At 50.6% G+C, this 23227-nt stretch overlaps 2 protein-coding genes across 2 annotated transcripts in view; both read right to left on the bottom strand.

Moving 5' to 3' along the window:
• Positions 1-951: 951 nt before the first annotated feature.
• adipor2 (adiponectin receptor 2) lies at positions 952-15271 on the bottom strand. The gene is made up of 8 exons (XM_084486868.1): positions 15124-15271; positions 13515-13925; positions 6403-6597; positions 4133-4304; positions 3185-3371; positions 2374-2561; positions 1760-1953; positions 952-1148 (listed from the first exon to the last, which is right to left on the bottom strand). The coding sequence occupies exons 2-8, from the start codon at positions 13605-13607 to the stop codon at positions 1020-1022; spliced, it is 1158 nt and encodes a 385-aa protein (XP_084342994.1). The 5' UTR covers positions 13608-13925; positions 15124-15271; the 3' UTR covers positions 952-1019.
• Positions 15272-17324: 2053 nt separating this feature from the next.
• The window catches only part of LOC311367483 (ELKS/Rab6-interacting/CAST family member 1-like), a gene marked incomplete at its 3' end in the record, with an annotated part of 47737 nt that continues 41834 nt past the window's right edge, over positions 17325-23227 (bottom strand). The window contains exons 14-16 of the mRNA XM_084486321.1: positions 21522-21580; positions 18866-19104; positions 17325-17380 (exon numbers count right to left, since the gene is read on the bottom strand). Coding sequence (XP_084342447.1) covers positions 17325-17380; positions 18866-19104; positions 21522-21580 — 354 coding nt within the window. The remainder of the gene's footprint in view (positions 17381-18865; positions 19105-21521; positions 21581-23227) is intronic.

Here is a 23227-nt window from a genome sequence, read left to right as displayed (position 1 = left end):
CAGTGCCTCAATTTAAACTCATTTGTCCATATTTTTTTATTTAATCCTCATTTCTTATTACTTTTTCCATTGCTGTTTTTTTTTCAAAACAGATATTTTATACAAATCTATATAACCAAAATGTAGAGATCTTATTTACAAAAAAGGGCCTCACGGCCACCACACACACACAATCACCCTCTTGAAGAAAGATCAAAATCTTTTGTCCACACGTAAAATATTTTTTTTGTTGTTTGTTTTTCTCAGTGTTTGTCTTTTTTTTTTTTTATCCAGGAAAACTTTTAATTTACCTAAACATGACAAACAAGAAGAAGTATACACAATTCAAGATGATTCAAGTCATTCTTTTTTTTTTTTTCAAGCCAAACTCTGAACCCCCCCCCCCCTCCTGGCCTCAAAGCAAAACAAAACACCACCGACACATCAGGCTAAATCTCTTTTTTTTTTCTTCAAAATCCACCATTCAATTTAAAAAAGTTGAAACCATCAAAACCAGTTTGAACCAGACAGGGTAGAGAGGGGGTGTTGAAAACGGAGAACGAGGAGGGGGGGGGGGGGGGGGGGAGGAGACGAAGACCCCTCCCGGTCATTAAATGCCCCCCTAAAGTCTCCCCAGGTATTACACACACACCAGAACACACTGCGGGCCCCGCGGCCCCCCCCCCCGGAGGAGGAGAGTCACTCTGTTCTGTGAGTGCGTGTATTTGTCTATATGTGTGTATGCTTGTGTGTGTGTACGCAAGTGCCTACCTGTGTGTCCCTATGTGTGTGTGCCTATGTGTGTGTGTGTGTATGCCTTTGGTGTGTATGCGTCTATTTGTGTGTGTCTCCCTGCAGGCCGGTGTCCCCCCCCCCCAATCTCCCGTTGGATCAGTAAACATACGCGTCAAAACGACACCCTTGTGTTTGTGTCATCACCCCCCCCCCCCCCCCCCCCCCCCCATCTCTCCCTCTCCGGTGTGTGTGCGCGCGTGTGGCCTGGACGCGTGCGAGCACACGTGTGTGTGTGTGTGCGTGCGTTAGAGCGCTCCGTCGGCCGCGCAGCCTCCGCCGGCCGTGTAGCGGAACTCCTGCAGGTTGGAGACGCCGTGGAAATGGACAAAGGCCCCGGCAACCACCAGGATGTGGAACAGCTGGTGGGAGTGGAACTGGGGGCGAGAGAGAGACAGAGAGAGAGAGAGAGAGAGAGAGAGAGAGAGTGAGATGGATGCTGTTTCAACACCACCACAGATATAGATATAGATAAAGATATAGAATATAGAATATATGATTTCCCTCCAAATTGATACGACTCCAAAAATGATACGTCTGCATTAATATATAGTAGTGTGCAATCACATGTTTGTGTTTTTAAACACACACACACACACACACACACACACACACACACACACACACACACACACACACACACACACACACACACACACACACACACACACACACACACACACAGTGAGAGGTAGTGAGCGAGAGAGAGAGAGGTAGTGAGTGTGAGACAGAGAGAGGTAGTGAGAGAGAGAGAGAGAGGTAGTGGTGTGTGAGAGAGAGAGAGAGAGAGAGGTAGTGGTGTGTGAGAGAGAGAGAGAGAGAGGTAGTGGTGTGTGAGAGAGAGAGAGAGAGAGAGGTAGTGAGTGTGCGAGAGAGAGAGAGAGAGAGGTAGTGAGTGTGCGAGAGAGAGAGAGAGAGAGAGAGAGGTAGTGAGTGTGCGAGAGAGAGAGAGGTAGCGACGGCGACCGGTGGCGAGAGCGAGCCGTACCCATATGTCACACTTGCCGGGGAAGAACCTCTCGGGGATGCGCGCAGCGTAGAGGCAGGCGCCGGTGATGTACAGCGTGGCCATGAGCACCAGCCAGCCCATCTGGCCGATGGTGGTGGCCCGGATCAGCCCCTCGCTGATGGTGAAGTGGAGGGTGGGCACCACGCCGCTCAGCCCCAGGCCCACAAACACAGCTGGGGGGGGGGGGGGACGGGAGGGGAGGAGGGAGGGGGGACGGGAGGGGAGGGGGGAGGGACGGGAGGAGGGAGGAGGGAGGTCAGGGTCGTTAGGAGACGCCTCGTTAGGCTGCATCAAGAGACGAGACGCTCTGGTTTGTGATAAACCCCCCCCTCCCCCCCGTTGGAATTAATTACAGTTACACACTTTACTGTACTGTACATGAACACACACACTCCCACCCCGGCCCCCCCACACACACACACACACACAAATATATTTAAGAAAACACACACAAATACCCACCCAAACATCCTCACAGAAGAACACACACACACACACGCACGCACGCACGCACGCACGCACGCACGCACGCACGCACGCACGCACGCACGCACGCACGCACGCACGCACGCACGCACGCACACGGGCCTCACCGGCGCGGACCCCGCGGTACTCCGGCGTGGCGAAGAAGTCGCACTGGGACACGGTGATGGCGGCGAGGCCGAGCACGCACACCACGATCAGGTAGATGAAGCGCGGCTGAGGGGAGCAGTAGAAGGAGTAGTAGAGCCAGGGCACGAAGGAGCCCATGATCAGGAAGGCGATGCCGCTGTAGTCCAGCCTGCAACACACAGCCGGGGGGGGGGGGGGTCCCCCTGTTAGCCAGCGGTCCGTGGGGGGGGGGGGGGGGGGGCACACCTGACTGGACCGAGGGGGGGGGGGGGGGGCACCCTGCTTTAAAGGTGAACTGGACCCTATCCAGTGTGGCTGTAAGTGGATGCAGTAGCGCGTGTTGACCTATAGGAGGAGCTGCCTAGTGGCATTGGGTTAGTATAAGGGTACTGTATAAGGGTGAGCACATGTGGCCATTGGGGAACCAGCCCGGGTGCTTTCAGAACAAAGGTTGAATAGAGGTGAGGTAACGCACCGCGGGGCTGGAGAGAGGGGGGCCCCACGAGGACGTACCCTGGAAAAGGGGTTCACTCGGTGTCTACACAGAGCGGTTAAACTCTTCGTGATGTTGTTAGTATTCCAAGAATATGATACCAATAAAACAGAGCAGTGTGCCTCGCTTCTCGAGGAGCGTCTGTGACTCTGTGTGGGTCTTTTACTCTGAAAAGAACTGCGCAAAAAGTCTGTGTGTTTGTGTGTGTGTGTGTGTGCGCACGCTCATGGGTCTTTTACTTTGAAAAAAAAAAAAAAAAAAACCTGTGCAGGTGAGCGGTACCCGAGCGGCGCTCTTACTTTGAAAAGACCTTGGACACGCCCTCGGAGTGGCAGTACACGGTGTGGAAGAGCCAGGAGAAGGACAGGCAGAGGATGGCCCCCAGGAAGAACATCCCGATCACCACCTTCTCCTGGACCGGAGCCACGAACGACATGTTGGGCCGGAACATGTACATGAGGCCCAGACACAGGAAGAACAGGCAGCCTGGGGGGGGAGGGGGGGAGGGAGGGAGGGAGGGGGTCAGCGTTAGATTTAGGTTAGGAAAAGTGGTTTTTTCCCCATCATTGAAAGCTAGCTCAAAAATAGAGCCCCTTTAATGACAGCAGCACTACTGACTGGTTACCAGACAGGACTGGTTGGTTACTGACTGGTTACTGACTGGTTACCAGACAGAGGACTGGTTTGTTACTGACTGGTTACCAGACAGTCAGAGGACTGGTTGGTTACTGACTGGTTACTGACTGGTTACCAGACAGAGGACTGGTTGGTTACTGACTGGTTAGCAGACAGTCAGAGGACTGGTTGGTTACTGACTGGTTACCAGACAGAGGACTGGTTGGTTACTGACTGGTTAGCAGACCGAGGACTGGTTGGTTACCAGACAGACACTGACTGTGGGGCCACCAGTGTAACATTAACCTGTGTGTTAGTGTTTCTACTGACAGTAGTGGCAGTGTCCCTCTGCTAGGGGGCAGCAGTGAGCCGCTCTGTCTCCCAGAGCCGTTGTGAAGGAGGCCTTGAGACTCACCCTGAGAACGTGTGTGTGTTTTAGGGTGTGTGTATCCAGCAAGTGTGTGTTTTAGTGTGTGTATGTGTGTGTATGTGCGTGTGTGCGTGTGTGCGTGTGCGTGTGTGTGTGTGTGTTTTAGTGTGTATTAGTATGTGTGTGTGTGTGTGTGTGTGTGTGTGTTTTGGTGTGTATTAGTGTGTGTATGTGTGTGTGTTTTAGTGTGTGCGCTGTGTACCCAGCAGGTGTGTCCAGATGTTGCCCGTCTCCGTGTGGATCCTGAAGATGCTCTTGAAGCAGGCCCTGAACGAGGGCATGGGCGGCCTGTGGCCGTCCAGCAGGTAGTCGTTGTCCTGCAGCCAATCAGGGAGCACGTCGTGGGGCATGACGCGCCACCGGCCCTCCCACACCTGATTGGTTCGACATTAAACACATGGTTGGGGTCACAGTTAAAGGGGCGGCGCTCGTCCACACGATGGCTCCTTTAAGAAGGACAACCAGCAGCAATCGGTGTAACATAATCATGTCATCAACTATCATTGTGTAACCCTGTGCTCCGGCGCCTGTGATTGGTTGGTTAACCACCACCGCCCTCATGATGACATCAGTGTGTTGGTGCTTGTGTTTATACGCGTGTGTGCGTACGGTTGACGTCACAGTAACATCGTGATAAACACTTTGGAGGGAGGGAGGGAGGGAGGGAGGGAGGGCGAGTGGCGGGGGAGATAGAGAGAGACAAAGAAAAAAGAAAAAGAACGGCGCTGCTGACATTTTGTCTCCCAGTGATTCATTTCCCTAATTCAAAACCTGCTGCTGGAGATTTCAGCAGACCTGTGTGTGTGTGTGTGTGTGTGTGTGTGTGTGTGTGTGTGTGTGTGTGTGTGTGTGTGTGTGTGTGTGTGTGTGTGTGTGTGTGTGTGTGTGTGTGTGTGTGTGTGTGTGTGTGTGTGTGTACGGGGCGTGCGCGTGTGTGCATGTGTGCCATTCACATATGCATGCCCACATGTCTGGATATTATTTCAGACTGGCTTGCTGTGGGGTTCATGTCGGTTCACATTCCACCGGTGTCATCTCCACACCAGTCCCTCTCTCCCCCTCGCCGCTGCCCCGTGATGACTTCTGCTTTAGCCTTAGCTCTTTTCCCTCTGATAACTCTGGACTAATAACTCCTTCCCTCACACATCCCGGTCCCGTCTGCGTCGGCCCTTTAAACTTTCATTTTTCACTGCAGCCATCACTTCAGCGTTTCAGAGTAGCTTGAACTCCCGAGATAAAATAACACAATAACAACTAAAAGTCGTCCATCCACATGTCACCACAGGGGAACTTCCTCTGAATCTCTTTTATGAAGCTACTTTGCGACGGTCTCACTGTTATGTGGCTGCAGGGGACGAATGCATTTGTCTTTTTTTTTTTTTTAAATCAGAGAAACGTTTAGAGAAACGTTTACCTATACATGAGAATTTTTCTGCCTTATGTGTACATTGATTGATATGTACAAGGCTTAAAGGAAACATCGTCCATAGCGTCATTGGTCAGATCAGAGAACCCAGATTCAGAACCAATGCCGGTAATGGTCCATATATCCAAGACTTTTCTTGGAAATGGAACTGATGTTGTAGTAGACCATTGTTTATGTTTTTAATACATAACCAAGGATGTAGATCACATCACGTTCTGAATGAAAACCTCAACTGCTTCATCTTCGGATGGCAAGCTTTAACCGAGCCTCTAAATGTATAAATAAGGCAGCCTTTGTCTTTCTGCTGCGTCGGCGCCGACATCACGAGCGGAGGTGCTGAAAGTGCAAACACTAAAAACAGGAACCTTTGCGCTGGTTTTCCCTCCCGAAGGACAAACCTCCACCGCGTTCTGCTCCACCGCGTTCTCCTCCTCCTCCACCGCCCTCCCGTTTCCCCGCTGGGGTCGGCGGGTCGGAGCTCATCACAGCCCGAGGCCACAGACACTATTCAGTTTGTTTTCCTTTTGTCCCGAGCGTTGGATTTATCGTTCGCTGTCGGGATGCGAAACGAACCTCAATAAATATAGACAGAGCAGATGCTTGGGGAGTGAATTGCCACGCCGGTCTTTAAAGAGTCTGTCTGGGTGATCAAACCGTCGTAGCCGACCCTCTCCTGGCCGCCCTCCAACGCCAACACCATCAGTACCCCCTTCCCTGTACTGGGGAGCGTTTAGCGGGTGCGTGCTGTTACTAACTTATGTTGTATCCTGTTCCACGTTGTCCCCCCCTGTGTCTAAACTGCCACGGCGTGTTTGTAATTCTTTTGACGAGATGGAAATGGAGATGGAGAGAAATTAGCCAGAGTAAAGGAGGTAGAGAGTGAAGTAGAGAGAGGTAGAGAGAGCATGAGTGATAGAAACATAATGAGTGAGAGACAAAGAATGAGATAAGAAGAGTGCGAAAAAGAGTGAAAAGGTGTGAGAGAGTGAGCATGTGTGCGTGTGCGGTTGCATGTGTGTGTGTGTGTGTGTGTGTGTGTTGCCCACCTTGTGCACAAACTCCTCCATCTTCTCCATGGCATGGTGGGCCTGCAGCAGAGGAGTCATCCTCTTGAAGCCTTCGTCGCTGCTGCTCCTCTCCCCCTCCTCCTCCTTCTCCTCCTGCTCCTGCTCCTGCTCCTCCTTCTCTCCTCGGCAGTCCTCTCTCCTTCTCCTCCTGGTCGTTTCACTGTCCGGGGCGCTCTGGAACCAGAACATCAGACCAGAGAAGATTAGAGAACCCATTGGGAACGGGTCCGGAACCACCACAGAAGAGGTTCAGGTCACGTAGTGAGACGACTTGATCGCGGCCACGCAGACACTTGCTCTGGAAGAACCACTTCTAGAGGAGTTGAGCTCAGTTTAGACCACGACTGCAGCTCCAGGATCTACCTGCAGGTACCTGCACATCTATTCAACTACCTGCACCATCTATTCTCTGGGCTAGCACATAGAGCCACATGTGTCACGGGATGAGGACCACAGCGGAACAGAACAGCGTGTCCTCCGCTCCTCTCACCAGCAGCAGCACCAAGCTCCCGCTCAGAGCAGCTCGCTCTGCTGGGTTCATGTCCGTCCTCCACCCCAACCGTCGAGTCCGTCGGCCCGCGACGCGGTGCCACACTCTACCGTCTCCCTGAACGTCGGGCAATCGCTTTCTAAACACGCGGCGATAACTCAGTGGGGGAGGCGGGAGGGGGGAGGGGGGAGAGGGGAGGGGGGAGGGGGGAGAGGGGAGAGGGGAGGGGAGGCTCTGAGCCGGAGCGTGTTCAGGGTGTCAACGTCTGAGGTGAGACCGGGAGAAGAACTGACGTTGACAGATGGGCGCATCACCGCAGTGACTTATGGGTCACAACAATAGAGCTTGACACACACACAGCCAAAACACACACACAGACATACACACACACACACACACACACACACCAAAGTATGTGGAGGGATAATAAAGAACCATAATTGGAAATTCCTCAGTGACAAACGAAACATAAATAAATAACTTGAATGAGGCTATGCGTTAAGGATTTTTCATCAATATTTAATTGGAACCTTTTTCTTGAACACACATACATGAACACACACACACACACACAATGTTTACACCCTGTAGACATTGAGGGACAAAAAAAGGGAAAATGTTTAAGGGAAAATGTGCATAAAGATGTGCCACACACACACACACACACACACACACACACACACACACACACACACACACACACACACACACACACACACACACACACACACACACACACACACACACACACACACACATTTCCAAAGGTCCCTTTAAACAGGTTTACGCTCATCAATGTACACCCATAAATAAAACACACACAGTCCCTAGGAAGAGGAGGAGGGAGTGTGATGGAGCCGGCTAGGAGCTCCATCACCGTAAGAGACAGGAAGACAGACAGGATGAGGGATGGAGACAGGGAGAGAGAGGCAGAGAGACAGAGAGAGAGAGAGACAGAGAGAGTGAGAGCAAAAGAGGAGAGTGACAGAGAGAAGGAGAGAAACAGAGAGAGATAAAGAGAGGGGGAGGGAAGGAAAGAGAGAGAGAGAGGGAGAGGAGGAGAGAAACAGCGTGAATCACAGAGAGGCAGACAGACAGAGAAGTCATGTTGCATTCATAATGCATGAGTAACCCAGTTTTGAAACCCGCCAGCAGAATACTCTCCACGTGCATGTGTGAAATGCACAAAATGTGTTGCCAGCACACAAAAGACGAAGTCTTGCCATGTTAGCATAACACACACACACACACACACACACACAAAAAATTGCATTTCAAGGCATTCAGGGTAAAATTGCTGTCTCATAAATCCTGTTGACAGAGAGTTGTAAAGCGTAAAGCCAATTTTAATCAATAGTTGTACTGTGTCTGCGCATGTGAGTCAGGGCGTCTTCAAAGTCTGACGTGATACTCAAACAGGGCGTTTAAAAAAAAAAAAGAAACACACACAAAAAAATTATAATATCACACAAACAGGCGCACACACAGTTTTACGGCGGTTGGCAGTATTTAGCGCGTGGATTATCACCCCAAGTCATTTCACATGTCCAATAAAGCCAGATGAGGTAACCCTACCTCAGATGCTGTTCACACAGCAGACCAACAGGAGGAGGAGAACCAACCAATGTACACACACCAGCCATGGACACACACACACACACACCCGGTGGGTGTGTGTCCATGTGTGCGTGCGTGTGTGTGTCTCTTCCGAGATCAGATATTCCACCTGGGTCAGGCTATTTGCTTTCTGTAATCTAACTGCCAGTCAGAGAATCCTAATAGCTGGAGTAGGACGGGAGGAGCAGCGAACGGTAACCGGCTGGAGTCTGGGCGCACTTACAGCGAGGGCAAACTGCCCAAGTGCGTGCAGAGCCTCTGCGTGCGTGCGTACATCCGTGCGTGCGTGCGTACGTCCGTGCGTGCGTGCATGCGTGCTCGTTCAGAGGGAGGGAGGAGGCCGATTGGTTAAGAGAAACAAAGCGACGGAGGACATGGGGTTGGAGGAAGGCACGGAGGAAGAGGAGGTGATTGACGGTCGACGAATGATGATCTCTCTCTGATTGGTTTGACGGAGAGGGGGTGAAGATGGGGTGTGATGGAGAGGATTAAAGACGATAGAAGAAGAAGATGAAGACAAGGAAAACGACAAAGAAGGACTCTCATACAAAAGGGGTTGGAGGGGCTACTTGGAAACTGTTAAATTCTGTATTCATTTTTGTGTTGACCCTCCCCAAAATGTTTAGTGCTGTTGAAAGAGGGACTAGGCTGAACCAACGTGCTACATGACACTCGAAGAGAGAGCGAGAGAGAGAGAGAGAGAGCATGTAGCGTACTGCTTTTCCTCGGAATGAGGAGCTATTCCTGAACCCCTTCACCCTTTGGCAGAAGAGACATGCACACTGACATGCGGCAAAGTGTACGTGTGTGTGCGCACACACACACACACACACACACACACACACACACACACACACACACACACACACACACACACACACACACACACACACACACACACACACACACACACACACACACAACCAACAACAGGAACCAGAGGGCCGTGCCTTGTCCCTCTGCTGAGGGATCAATATGTTTACTGATGATGGATGGAGGACTAACTGGTGTTCAGCCCCTAGTGGCCTGGTGGGGTATAGTAAGATTTACAATGTTAATAAGCTGTTAACTGATTAACAGTAAATGAGGAACAGAGTGGAGCAATTGGTTTTAAAGACTGAGACGGCCTCTATAAAACCCGCTGTGGAACCGAGGGACTGGGGGGGGGGTAAAGGCCCTGGACTGATGGAGTGCCACACACCAGTTTACCTCTGCTGCTCCCCGAGGAGAGATTACAGCTCACCAGAGCTGATGACCTCATGTTTCCTTCAGCGTAATGTATGTGTCAGAGGGAGCAAGGGAGAGAGAGAGAAAGAGAGATTTTGAGAGATATTTACAAAGACACTCCCTCCCCCTCTCTCTCTCTCTCTCTCTCCCTCTCCCTCCATCTGTAATATGCATCGGCTGGCTAGGGAACATGTATGGATAACTGGTGTCCAATACCAGCCGGTCTGTGGACCAGAGTTCAGTATGACGCATGCAGGCTCTGGTTGAGCAACTGTCCTTGTAGTCCTCTCCTAATGTACTGCGCCTTCTAGGAAAGGGTCCCCCCCCCCCTCCACACACCCACAGTACACTACACACACAATGGTCGGGGACACACACAAACACAGTTATTTGTAATGAAATGTGGATTTGTGTCTGGGTCGCTATGTTTCCCTAGATTGCATCACGTCAGATGGGGGGGCGGGGGGCGGGGTGTGTGGTGGTGTGAGGGGGTGTTTGTGCCTCTGTAAACATGCATTTCTCTGGGTGTGTGCGTGCAACCTTGATTGACCCCGGTGAGTCTGACAGAGTGCCAGCGGGTCTTATCAGGTGGGTCCAGGGGGGTCGAGGTGATTGCTTTCAGGAGATGTTATTAACACATGCTGCAGCACACGTGACACACACACACACACACACACACACACACACACACACACACACACACACACACACACACACACACACACACACACACACACACACACACACACACAATGAAGATGCGTGAATGTGTGTGGGTATGTATGTGCATGTCTGTGTGTATGTGTGTGTTAGGGCATATCTGTGTGGGTGTGTGCTCTTAATTTCCCTACTTGTGCTCTGTTGTTCTGTCAGGGTAAGTGAGGTCGTGCTGTTATCACAGTTGCTTTCCTCCAGAGGGGAGAGAGTACACAGATTGGTGGAGGAGGAGGAGCATGAGGAGGAGGAGGAGGAGGAGAGGAAACTCATTTCGAGAAAATGTCCACAATTCCAGGAGCTGAACTTTTTCAACCGACATAAACAAAGTCACATGTCAGCAGAGCTGCGGGGGCGGGATCCAGGAAGTCCTGCCCCGGCTTGTCGACCAATTGGAGAGGGGGAGCTGAAACTCACCGAACCAATGGCAAGAGGCCTGGGGTCCTTTGAGACCAATCAACATCCATTATCGCGTGGGAGGGTTCAACATCCTTAGAAACCGCCCCCCCCTGGACAGCGATAACAATAACACACGCACGTGAAGCCTCACACGCCAGCTTCTGAGCGGCCTAAAAAAAAAGGTTTTACATTTTGGGCACTTTGGAAGACGCTTTGTCCAAAACGACCATACACACATTCACACACCTACGGGGCAATGACACCGCCAGCGCGTCAGGGGCAGTCAGGGCGAGGCGTCCCGCTCAGGGACACGTTGACCCTCAGCTAGGAGGAGCGAGGGATCGAACTAGCAACCTTCCGGTTACAAGTCAACAAGCTGTGCGTCCTGAGTTACTGCCGTCCCATAAAACCACAGATCGCTCTCATGGGACGATAAGAATGCAGAAAAAGATTAAAAAAGGACACATGTTCCGGAAAGCGCAACACAAGCGCACACACACACACACACACACACACACACACACACACACACACACACACACACACACACACACACACACACACACACACACACACACACAGTGTTCTCTCAGTCCTAGTCCGACAGTGAGGAATGTGTAGAGTCCACTTCCCCTGGATCAGTAAACAAGAGGGGCCCCGGCCAGGGTGGGTTTTCTTCCCACAGAGGTTCTCAAACCGGGCCCCCCCACGAGGTGGGAGACCACAGTCTAATCAGGAAAAGTCTGTACACATACTGCGAGTACGCAGGTGCAACGCAACACGCCGTCCTTTAAACAGGACGATGAGTCCTGCCGTCGAACATGAACGGACTGAACTTGATCGACTTTAAAGAGTTAAAGAGTATCTATCCCACGCAAAGGACATGATTAATGAACAACATGATTGAATCCAATGTACTGCACGTGAGATACATCCTCACACCTGCGATTAGGTAGTGAGAATCACCCCTCCAAAAACCCAGTAGCTGGTTTCTACGGCGTCTGGTTCAGGACGTGAAGCTAAGAACAGCCCAGGGACGAGGAACCAGCGCGTTACAGCAGCCCAGTCCGCTCCAGGAGAACGCTTTCTGCACCGTTGCATCATGGTCTTTGTCACCTTGGCTTGGCAGGCCCTGAAAGCGCGTCTACCGTACAATACAAGGAAGTTATTCTGGCGGCCGGATCGGATCTGCTGCCTGGGCTCTGGATTCATGTTCTAACAACTTGTGAGACTCGGAGAAGGAAGCCCTTGGTGAACAAATAACAAATCCCACGGACCGCGGTATTTGTTATTTGTCATTAGGCCATTCACTGTTCGTTCCATCCATTCATTCATTCATCCATTGTCGTCTGTGGTATGTCCCGTGTTTCTATGATTTGTGTCACAGAGTTCTTCAGAAACGGGAGCCAGTGTTAAACCCGGACTCTTAATTAACTGAGTGATCTTTAAAAGCCTTGACTGGTCGTATTAACGACGTCAACACCTGCGTGTGTCTGTGCTGTAAAACACTTTAACTGCGGGGGGGGGGGGAACGTGACCAATTACACGCGATCGTTTTTTATCTGGTTCCACCACGGCGCCATCTCCCCGGATCGTCCCCGGCGACGGAGACAGTCCCCCCCTCCCTCCCTCCCCCCCCGGTATGTTTGGGCGGTGGACAACCATTGTTTGTAACCGGGGGTGATTTCAGGACAACACTAATCCCAGAGCGTCACGTGTAAAGACAGTCAGAAGATCAACGACTCGTCTGTGTGTTGTGGGTCCGACAATTACTTTCAAAATAAAAGTCACCCATTGGCCTCTCCTGATGCTTTGGTAAATAACAGGATGTGGTACAGCCATGGTGCACACACACACACGACACAAAATACAGGCATATTAAAGTGTGGCTACGTGTGCACGGCGTGTGCCTGAACCAACGTCCCCCTAGTGAAGTGATCATAACAATGAGGGCCGATTGCTCTCTGTCTGTGTGTCTGTGTGTCTGTGTGTCTGTGTGTGTGTGTCTCCACTCAGGTGTCAGTCTAGTATTACTGGTAAGCGCACACACACACACAAACACACACCAACAAAAACGATTGCCTTTCACATCAAACAATACTGCGGCAGGTCTGTCAGTGTTCCCTTCCTTCATGGCCCATAAGAAGCGATTGAAATACAATCCAAAACATGATCAGGAAAAGCCATGCTGTGTGAGTCCTAGTGGAGCCCTGAGTGCCAGCCTGGCCCCCCCAGCCCTGTGCAGACCGACTGAGGCCTGGGTGAGCCCTGAGTGCCAGCCTGGCCCCCCAGCCCAGTGCAGACCGACTGAGGCCTGGGTGAGCCCTGAGTGCCAGCCTGGCCCCCCCAGCCCTGTGCAGACCGACTGAGGCCTGGTGGGTAACGGTTGTATGTTAGGGGGAGGAGAGAGCGTTGGGAAGCTAAGGCCTCGCTGAGCCCGATCAGTTACCAAACATAACACCGGCCTGTCATTGACACTTGTTGAATTATTCATCGTGTGAGTGTGTGTGTTTTCAGTTCCCTGGCTGACCAGTCTGCCCACACTATAAAGGAGACCGCTATCCAATCAGAAGATACCTCATACAAACACACACAAATATACTCAAACACACACACAGACACACACACGCGCCGGACTGCTTACCCCATCGTGGACGATGTGAGGGCACTCGGTGGCACTGAGGTGATTGGTTGAACAACCTGAGGTGGGCGTGTCTTCTGCGTCCCGCGGGCTCATGGGATCTGTAGGCGCGTCATTCGTAGTCCGTTCCGCCAGATTTGAAGTCCTGTGTCGCAGGACGAAGGCCGGGCCCTCGCCCTCACTCACCTCCCCGCCGTCCAGCTTGTAAACGCCGGACCGAACCACCAAAGAAACTGGAGTGGACTGAGCCTGGTCCTGGGCCTCACAGGCAACCGCACGCAAAACCAGGAGGGTCCCCTGGACTTCACCGGACCGGACCAGGGTGGAGGGGAGCAGAGGACGCAGAGCAGGTGGAAACTGAGCAGTGATCCACTGGGCGGAGGGTTAGGAACGTCTGGACCCCTCTTTACAAAACTGGTGAGAGAGAGAGAGAGACACACAGAGTCATTATTAAAGCAGAGAGAGAGAGAGAGAGAGAGAGAGCGAGAGCGAGAGAGCGAGAGCGAGAGAGCGAGAGCGAGAGAGCGAGAGAGCGAGATTACTCATCGAGTCATTATTACTGTAGAGCGAATAGAGAGAGCGACAATCCATCAATTGGATTGCATTTATTTTTGGTGCAGCTTTGTTATCTTGTGGTACACTGGTACAAAGAAATGTGGGTATGGAAGTTGAAAAAGAAGACAAGAAAACACAAAATGACAATCAATCCATAATCCATCCTCGTTGGGTTCCTCTGTGGCCGCGGTCCCCGACAGTCATGTGACCCGTCATGTGACAGCTTCTTCTTGGGTGGGGGGGGCTGTCGCTCGAGTCCAGCACACGACACAGCGTTTGTTGCGTCAATTCATTGTTTGATAAAATGGCGACTCTTTGTATCGTTCCTAAATTGTGAGCCGAAGACTTGGAGAAAAAAAAAACGTTGCATCTGGGTGCGGTGACGGCCAATTACGGGCTGCCAACTCGCTGTCGCCGAGGGTTGCTTGGCAACCAGAGCCATCAAGGACAGGAACAAGAGATTATAAACACAGGAAGTAGTGAGAGAAGGAAAGCTGGAGGAATTATCTTATGCTAATTACCCCTCTACGTTTAGGATGTTCCTTTGAATAATTTAATAATGTGGAAAATGTTGCCGTGAGATCACACTGTCTCACAAATGAGCACAAATTATATCAAACACATTTATCAAACAACTGTTAATATAACCTCCTTTCACATGAAACAGCAGACTAGATATACCATGGGTGAAGGTCAGACCGACGGCGTTCCACAAGGTAAATATCGGCCCGTACCGATGCACACACGAGAAATCGCTGCATCGCTACGAATCATTGTCAATAACAACAGCCGGGCATGCGCCGATTCAGGTTCCCTTCAGCAGTTCAACCCGACCATGCTAAGTTGATGTTCTAATGAACCACGGGCCAAAGACTCACTCCAAGGTAATCTGTGGTGCAGAAGCACTTTGAAAATAGCCTGCCACCTCCACTATATTCGACCTCCAGAGAAGCCCTGCAATGTACGCGCGCACGCACGCACGCACACACGCACACACACACATCTACCTTTCAATGGGGAGCTGCCCTTTATGTCCAGCAGCCTTTACAAAACTAACCTTTAAGCTGTCTGAGCACGGTTACTGCGAGGCCGTGTTGTGGCGACCAGCTCCTTCTTCAACAAAACAACGAGACGATGCAACGCCTCCGTTGGGGACGAGAGCTTAGGGGGTGATGCTCTGGTGGTTGTGGAGCGGAGACAACAGACCTCCATCGCCGTGTAAACAGCCGTGTGGGGGCCGACCCAAAAGGGTGTTTCCCAATTTTTTCGCGAATTCCCAAAAGAGCTTTGAGTCCTATCGGAATCGAGCAAACAGACAGTCCACAGTCCGCTATGTCCAAGCTCGGTTGAAACAATATGATTCTAGGTTGGTGGTTTTTTTTGGTGGTTTTTTTTTAATTGCGCAAAGAATATGAACCGAAACCACCCTCCTAATTTGATGGCGGTGAAACTATGGAAGTTACCGTGAAATCCATGCTGCACACTCCATGAACACACACACACACACACACACACACTACAGACGAACACGCTGCAGCTAATCCGACATTATACCTCCACCTGCCCCCACAATGCACTGCAGCATTAATACATGACCTTCAACAAAAACAAATGAGCCCGTTTTCTTTATGTCGTTTCACAGATTATTCTATAGACAGAAAATGTATCTAATCTAATGTGATAAATTGATTATTCGTTTGAGTCAAACATTCGTGCGCCGTTCAAAATAAATATTTAGTTCATGGATCATTACAACACTTTTATTTGTCTTGGCTGCTTGTCAGATAAAACAATCTCGTTGAAGACGTCCCTTTGGAGTGGAGTAGTGGCAGTCCCCAGAACAGACGTGGCTGTGTCTCTGCCCCATGAAACTAAACACCACGATAAGAGTGTTATCCATTGTCCTAGCTGTTACTGTTATGGCTGCATTCTGGTTCACCCCAAATGTCTGTCACCAACACTGGCCTTCGACCCAGACGCCCTCCCCCGGCCGGGTGGACGTCCAGTGGGTTCCAGAAGTTCAGGTGGTTACATAACGCTACTTCCGCATGGTTGGTTTTCATGCTAGTGAGTCAAAACAATGGTGAGCTCAACTCTGTCTGGAGACGTGAACTCTAATAGGAATGTTTTGGAAAAAAAAACGGCTTGTTTTCGTTCTCGTCTTCCATTGGTTCACTTCCTTAAAGAGCCACAAAGGTCTGCTAGCACAACAGGACAGGATGTGATGAAGCGCTATGAGTCCACCAGACGTCATTATCAGGGAGACACAGGTGTCTCCTGTATCCCCGGCAGGCTTCATTAGACTGTTTACTTGGGCATGAGTAAAGCGCTTCGTTTACTTAAGGTAATGCCATCATGACTGAAGTGGTGCGTGTGCAGTCATCATGGAGACGGTCGTAGCTCATAACGATACAGCAGGGATTCCCCTCAATAAGCAAATTAACAAAAATCACACAGAGAGTTAACCTGATTAAAAAGGCAAGGATCTTCCACCATTTAGAATTGCCTTGACACTACATGTAGCCTTTTCATTTTTTTTGTGTCACGGTTTGCCCTACACAACAACACAGACTGTTAAGTTATCACATTATTATAGTTCATGAAGAGGCAGCATGAATGTACTAATGGACAAATATTGATTCACTAGTCACTGCCGTACGTACACAAATGCATCTCTCTCTCTCTCTCTCTCTCTCTCTCATGAAACAACAATCGAGACCCATTCCCAATCTGATAAGACCAGAGGATATGGAGACTATAGAAGAAAAGTAGACAGACAGCATTTTGACAGAAACAGTCGCAACCTAATTAGGCATAAACAACAGAGCTACATAAAAACACAAAAGCATCGATGAGATAGACACTAATAGAATAGATAGAGGTGCATGAAATACTTCAAATTACAAGAAAATGGTAGGGCAAAAACATGATGGAAAGCTTTCCAGAATCGAACGGCAACACGGCCGTTTAAATAAACCAATAGCAGAGAGCGGGAGCTGTGACCGAGTCTCGGTGCACAATAAAGAAAACGACAATCATCGCCATCGAGGCCGGGCCCCCTGGGCCCCCCCCCCCCCCCCCCCAAAAGGCCCCTGATCAAAAGCCAACACTTCCAACCCGACAAGAGCCAGAAATCAATCCAGAACCTCCTCACTCTCTCCCGCCGATCGACCATTCCACAAGAAGAAAGAGAAACAGCCCAGATCGAGGCTCCCTTGGTGATTGGGGAGTTCATTTCTCTCTCATCATATATATCTCTCAGAGCACCGGTTCTTCTGTATGAGCGTAGAAGGGCCCTCCTGTGAGTGCTCGAGCTGAAGCGGGGCGGCTCAGAGATCAGCGTCTGAGTGTGATGGGGGCGCTGGGGGGGCCACACCGGTCGATCCCCCAGACACATGGGCTCAGCAGGGCCTGAATGCCTCAGGAGGACTATTGAGTTCTCTGATTGTTTTTTTCGACTCCCTGAGGGTTCCTGCCCCCCCCCAATGTATGTTTAATGACGATGCGTAGTGGAGCACAAACACCGGGCAGAAAAGTTTAGTTTATAGCACAGTCTCTTCGTAATGACACAGAGGGAGGTAGAGAGTGCTATAGATCGTGTAGAGGACGTGGAGGACTTCTATAAATTAACATTGATGGGTCCAAAATGGCCGCCCACTTGCCCCGAACAAACCCATTAGTGTTTTGACTCCCTCCTTTAATGTTTTCGTTCTCCGCTATGAGTGCCGTACTCAGACTAAACTTCGTTCAGCCTCTTCTGTAAAACCCCACTGCAGAATACATGCCGAATCTTCAGCCCAGTGTCCTCATTAAAACCAAACGCTGCACAAACACACACACCAGAGAACAAGAGACGTGTACTTCCACGTATTGCAGTAGAAACATTAATGGGACTTAATATGAAGGGAGATACACGGCAGCCAAGTGAGTAAGCAAAGATAAATCATTTCATCCACATTATCCTCCACTACTAAGGGGACACACACACACACACACACACACACACACACACACACACACACACACACACACACACACACACACACACACACACACACACACACACACACACACACACACACACACACACACACACACACACACACACACACACACACAAGAAAGATGCTGACTGGCAGTTTAAAGGAGGCCGGGAGTGTATTTACTGAGCCCATTCTGGGGGACTCTATGAATGAAAGGCTGCGCGTCTGGGAGAGGACAATTTATGTGTGCCTCAGCAGCCCTGGCCGTCGGAGATAAGGGCAGGAAGATAATCCCCGATAGGATGATAATCACGAGGTGGAACGGACGGTCGAAAAAAATATATATTTTCATGTATTTTTTATAAATGTGTTGCGTTGGCTGCACAGGGTTGTGGAAGGTGGATGTCACTCCTAGGTTGGCGCTTGCTTGCTGTTAGCTTCCTGAATACAACAGAATGAGTCACCAGGAACCAACGCTGGACATATAGTTCACCTGGCGGCCATAATGGGGACGGGAGCATAAAAAAGGAGTATAATTCCTCCCCATCCCCAGTGTAAATATCAACCGGTTAAACGTGACGTCGGTCCAAAGCCGTGTCAGGTTTTCGTATGAATTGAAATTGGGAATATCACTTTAAACTGGGACCATCACGTTAAACTGGGACGATGGCCGATGAATGAAAGGTAAGATCTGAATTTAAATTTGCACTTGAATGGATTTTAGGGTCGCTTCTCTCCACTCCCACAGCCAACAAGACCACACCTCCTCAATGCACCTTGTGCTCATCAGAACAACATCAGTCCCCTGGACCTGACCTGAGTGAGGGCTGGAGTGAGGGCTGGAGTGAGGGCTGGAGTTAGAGCTGGAGTGAGAGCTGGAGTTAGAGCTGGAGTTAGAACTGGAGTGAGAGCTGGAGTGAGAGCTGGAGTGAGAGCTGGAGTGAGAGCTGGAGTTAGAGCTGGAGTTAGAGCTGGAGTTAGAGCTGGAGTTAGAGCTGGAGTTAGAGCTGGAGTTAGAGCTGGAGTTAGAGCTGGAGTTAGAGCTGGAGTGAGAGCTGGAGTGAGAGCTGGAGTGAGAGCTGGAGTGAGAGCTGGAGTGAGAGCTGGAGGGAGGGCTGGAGGGAGGGCTGGAGGGAGGGCTGGAGGGAGGGCTGGAGGGAGGGGTCACACTGGAGGACAGTGCAGAGGAGTTATACAGCTCTTAGCTTGTCACTTTCATAGCCTGGCAGTGCGGATTTTAATGAATCCATAGCTTGCTATATTGGCTGGGTCTGTGGATGATTACCTGCAAGATTGCATACATAAAACCGCCTCCTGTGAAGGGCGTCCAATCCATTGTGGAGGGGAACACGTGAGCGCTAGGAGCCGCTGAGAGAAAAAACTAAACGCATGCAAGGTCACATGATCAAGTGCGTGTGTTAACATGTACACACACACACACACTAACCGTCCTTTCTTGGATGGGCTACTCAACACTTTCTATAGAAATGACTCAATCCCCATTAGTCTCACTGGTTCTGCAAAGACTGACACACACACACACACACACAGGATAGATTTGCACACAAGGAAATATTTTCAGATGCAGATCAGTTTTTCTCTGCTACAATACTTTCATTCAGAAATGCCGTGCTGTCTTTTTTAACGCTTGTGCGTGCGTGCATGCGTGCGGACATGAGTTCAGTAGGAAAACGGCTTAGAAACTGCTTTGAACCACAGAAGCCACCGGGGAAGAACCGACAGACAGAGCGTGGGGGTGGGAGGTTGGTTGGTTGTTTGATGACAACGAGTGGGGGTGGGGGTGGTGGTGGTGTCACAGGGGTGGGGGGGGGGGGGGGGGGTGTTTCGAAATCAATACCCCTCTCGGCTACAGCAGGGAACGCGTGGCGAGGCTAGGTGCAGCGCCCGGTCGCCCGACGAGAGGCAGAGGAGGCTGCGAACTCTCTCGCTGATTGAGGAGGCGGAGCCGTCCTCGACGGAGTCCGAGCTCGGGATGGATGGATGGGGGGCCCGTGTCACGGGTCAGAGGCCCCCCCCTCATTCAACTGGATGGGCTAATTGAATAGAACGGGGCCCGGCCGGCAGGGCTGAGAGGGAAGCAGCTGCACTGTCAGCTGGATGGGGGGAGACAGGGGCCAGACAGACCCACAGGACCACAGGACCACAGGCTGCCTCTGGGTCCAGAGGAGGAGAGACAGGGGGAGAGACAGACCCACAGGACCACAGGCTGCCTCTGGGTCCAGAGGAGGAGAGACAGGGGGAGAGACAGCGGGAGAGACAGACCCACAGGACCACAGACTGCCTCTGGGTCCAGAGGGGGAGAGACAGGGGGAGAGACAGGGGGAGAGACAGACCCACAGGACCACAGGCTGCCTCTGGGTCCAGAGGGGGAGAGACAGGGGGAGAGACAGGGGGAGAGACAGACCCACAGGACCACAGACTGCCTCTGGGTCCAGAGGAGGAGAGACAGGGGGAGAGACAGACCCACAGGACCATAGACTGCCTCTGGGTCCAGAGGAGGAGAGACAGGGGGAGAGACAGGGGGAGAGACAGGGGGAGAGACAGGGGGAGAGACAGGGACGGACCCACAGTCCGACAGAACCACAGGCTGCCTCTGGGTCCAGAGTCGTACTCGGCTCTTTAAAAAGGATTGAATATGCAATCAAAGTAGGCGGAAAAATTGATTGTGGTCTCAAAATGAAATTTAATTTTGCACTAACTACTGTCTACAGGTAGCCTGGGAACCAGACCAATCTGTTAGACCCCCCCGACTGTTCGGACAGACCTGGCCCGGGTTTGGCCAATCACAACCTTTTATCTGATATGGGTGATGATGATTGAACAGAGGAACGACCTATAGGAGTGCGGTTGAGGCACGTTCCATTGCTCTGATTGGTTGAGGGTTTATCCAATAGCTTCCGGAGGCTGTTTGGTCTGCTCTGGTGGATAACGTTCCTTGGAAATTGAAAATGATCCGCGGGGTTCCAGTCGAATACGCTTTTCCGAATTGGTCTGGCGAGGTCAGGCTGGTATCATTTTGTTTTTCGTGGATTTCTGCGATTTTTCTCAGGACAAAGTCAAGAGTCATTTCCAGGTAAAATTCCACTACATCTACAATTCATCATAATACCATAATCTACACTTAGAATAGATGATGAAAGCCTAAGGGAATATACAGTATATATTCATTATATAGTTCTTTCCAGCTTAATTTGCAATGAATGAATATCGTCTCTAAAAAGGTTGAATGATAATTATGCAAAATCTTCTTTGGCTCTTCAGGTAATTAACATCTTTACGGCACTGCCAACTGCAGAGATTCCGACCTCTGTCGTAGACAAAGGGCCAAGAGAAGGGAATACCACTTGTTTTTTTAGGGAATCCAAGTCAACATCGTATATGATGAGCGCCATGGTGCCATTTAATCCCCAGAAAGAAAGAGAGATCTGGAGAGGGAGAATATGATGTTTGCCTGAGGGGGACCAGAGCCTGCTGTCTGAAGAACAAGCCGCAGACCGGGGGGCGCCAGTACTGAGGCCAGAGGAACAGAGACCAAGATCAAGAGGAAATCCCTCGAGTGAACAGATACAGAGAGAAGAGGGAGAGAGAGGGAGAAGAGAGGGAGGAGGGACACAGAGATAAGAGAGGGAGGAGGGAGGAGGGAGACAGAGAGGGAGACAGAGAGACTAGGGAATGACAGAGAGAGAGTGAGGGACGGACAGAGAGTGACATAGAGAGAGAGAGAAGTAGAGAAAGCGAGAAACAGACAGTGAGACAGAAAGCGAGAGACAGAGAAACTGAGAGAGAGAGAGAGACGACAGAAGGCATGAGTCACTGAATCTGCTCTGCAGCATCACCAGAACATGTCATGTGATGCAGAGCATGGTCCGCTGGGTGTGTGTGTGCGTGGCCGTGCGTGTGCGATTAGGGTAATAGACCATCTGATGGAACACACTCTGAGAGCGAAACCTAAAGCGTGACTCTCTTCCCTGTGGGACAGCACAGTGCCGGGGCCATATGCGTCGCGAGAATGAAAATCGTTTATCGGCCCAAGAAGACAACTGTGTGGCCTGCTGACATCGCCGGCACAGAGACCACGAGGCCGCCACAGTTCAGACGTTTTATGCGCCTTCCTGCAAATGAAAGCTTGAAAAGGAAGGAAAAAGGAAACCGCACAGTATGCAAGCGCATAGACCCGTTATTAAACACCAATCCTGTTTCAGAGCGGATAGCATCATGCGCTTCAGAAATTAAGCAAATTATTATTATTGAGGTCAAATCCGAGTGGACCACTCAAACACGTCTGCGTCAATGCAAAGGAGCGGATCCGGGTTTAACAGCCCAAACGGTGAGTGCTCATTTGGGATTTCTCAGTGGTTTCTCATGCGTGGTCGAAAAACATTCACCTCGCCTCGGTGGAATGGGCACCAGCCTACCCCACTGCAGATCAGGACAGGCCACACAACCGCAAACAGAGAAAAAAAAAAACTGCATCACACATAAATCTTTGAATGCTGAAAAAGGAAAAAATTAGAGAGGCTAGACGTGTGAAAACAACGCTCGCATAAATATATTTTATTATCGTGAGAAGTGTAAAAAAATGAATTGAAGTTGGCTTCCACCCGTGACTGAGGTGGAACTCGAATCCACACCTTGACAGGTCCACCACAGCCAAGTCTGTTACAGGGAAAATACGGCCGACAAGGGCCCCACTGGTTTAGTCACAACAGGCCCAGCTGGCGTGACTGACTGACTCCTCTCCCATGCCTGTGTGTCTGGTTTCAGCCTGTATTCTGCATGCGTTCCACTGCAGGTGTAAGACATGTGTGGGTTTGGTGTCGTTTTCCACCGCCGCTCGGTCGGTTATGACATGAGGCCAGACATAAATAGAACAGGGCTTTTATCGAGACCATGTCTGGACCCGGGACCAACGACCAAACATTGATTGATTTATTGGGTAAGCAGTGTAAACATGAACATACCGCCCTATACTGTAAATATACTGTGGCTGTTGACCGTCTAGCGCACATAGGATTGAACTTAGATTAACCTTAATGATCCATCTGGAGTACACAACCAAGACTGAAGACCTGAGAAACACAACAGTCGTCTTAACATCGTGTCATTTAAAGGGGTGATATTATTGTCACCAGTTGTGAGTGTGATTGGCCATTCCTC

Source organism: Micromesistius poutassou (genome assembly GCF_964030765.1).
Source record: "Micromesistius poutassou genome assembly, chromosome: 22".
Lineage (NCBI taxonomy): Eukaryota > Metazoa > Chordata > Actinopteri > Gadiformes > Gadidae > Micromesistius > Micromesistius poutassou.
The sequence above is the reverse complement of the archived record's forward strand: the minus strand, read 5'-3'. Positions and strand labels throughout refer to the sequence as shown.

What these genes read in the sequence shown, in the direction of transcription:
- adipor2 (XM_084486868.1), bottom strand. Translation starts at nt 13,607, where the DNA reads ATGAGCCCGCGGGACGCAGAAGACACGCCCACCTCAGGTTGTTCAACC. An exon ending in GTGTCCAAGGTCTTTTCAAA is followed by an intron (nt 2,562 to 3,184) that starts GTAAGAGCGCCG and finishes TGTGTGTTGCAG; the next exon opens with GCTGGACTACAGCGGCATCG. An exon ending in CCGGCAAGTGTGACATATGG is followed by an intron (nt 1,149 to 1,759) that starts GTACGGCTCGCT and finishes TCTCGCCCCCAG; the next exon opens with TTCCACTCCCACCAGCTGTT.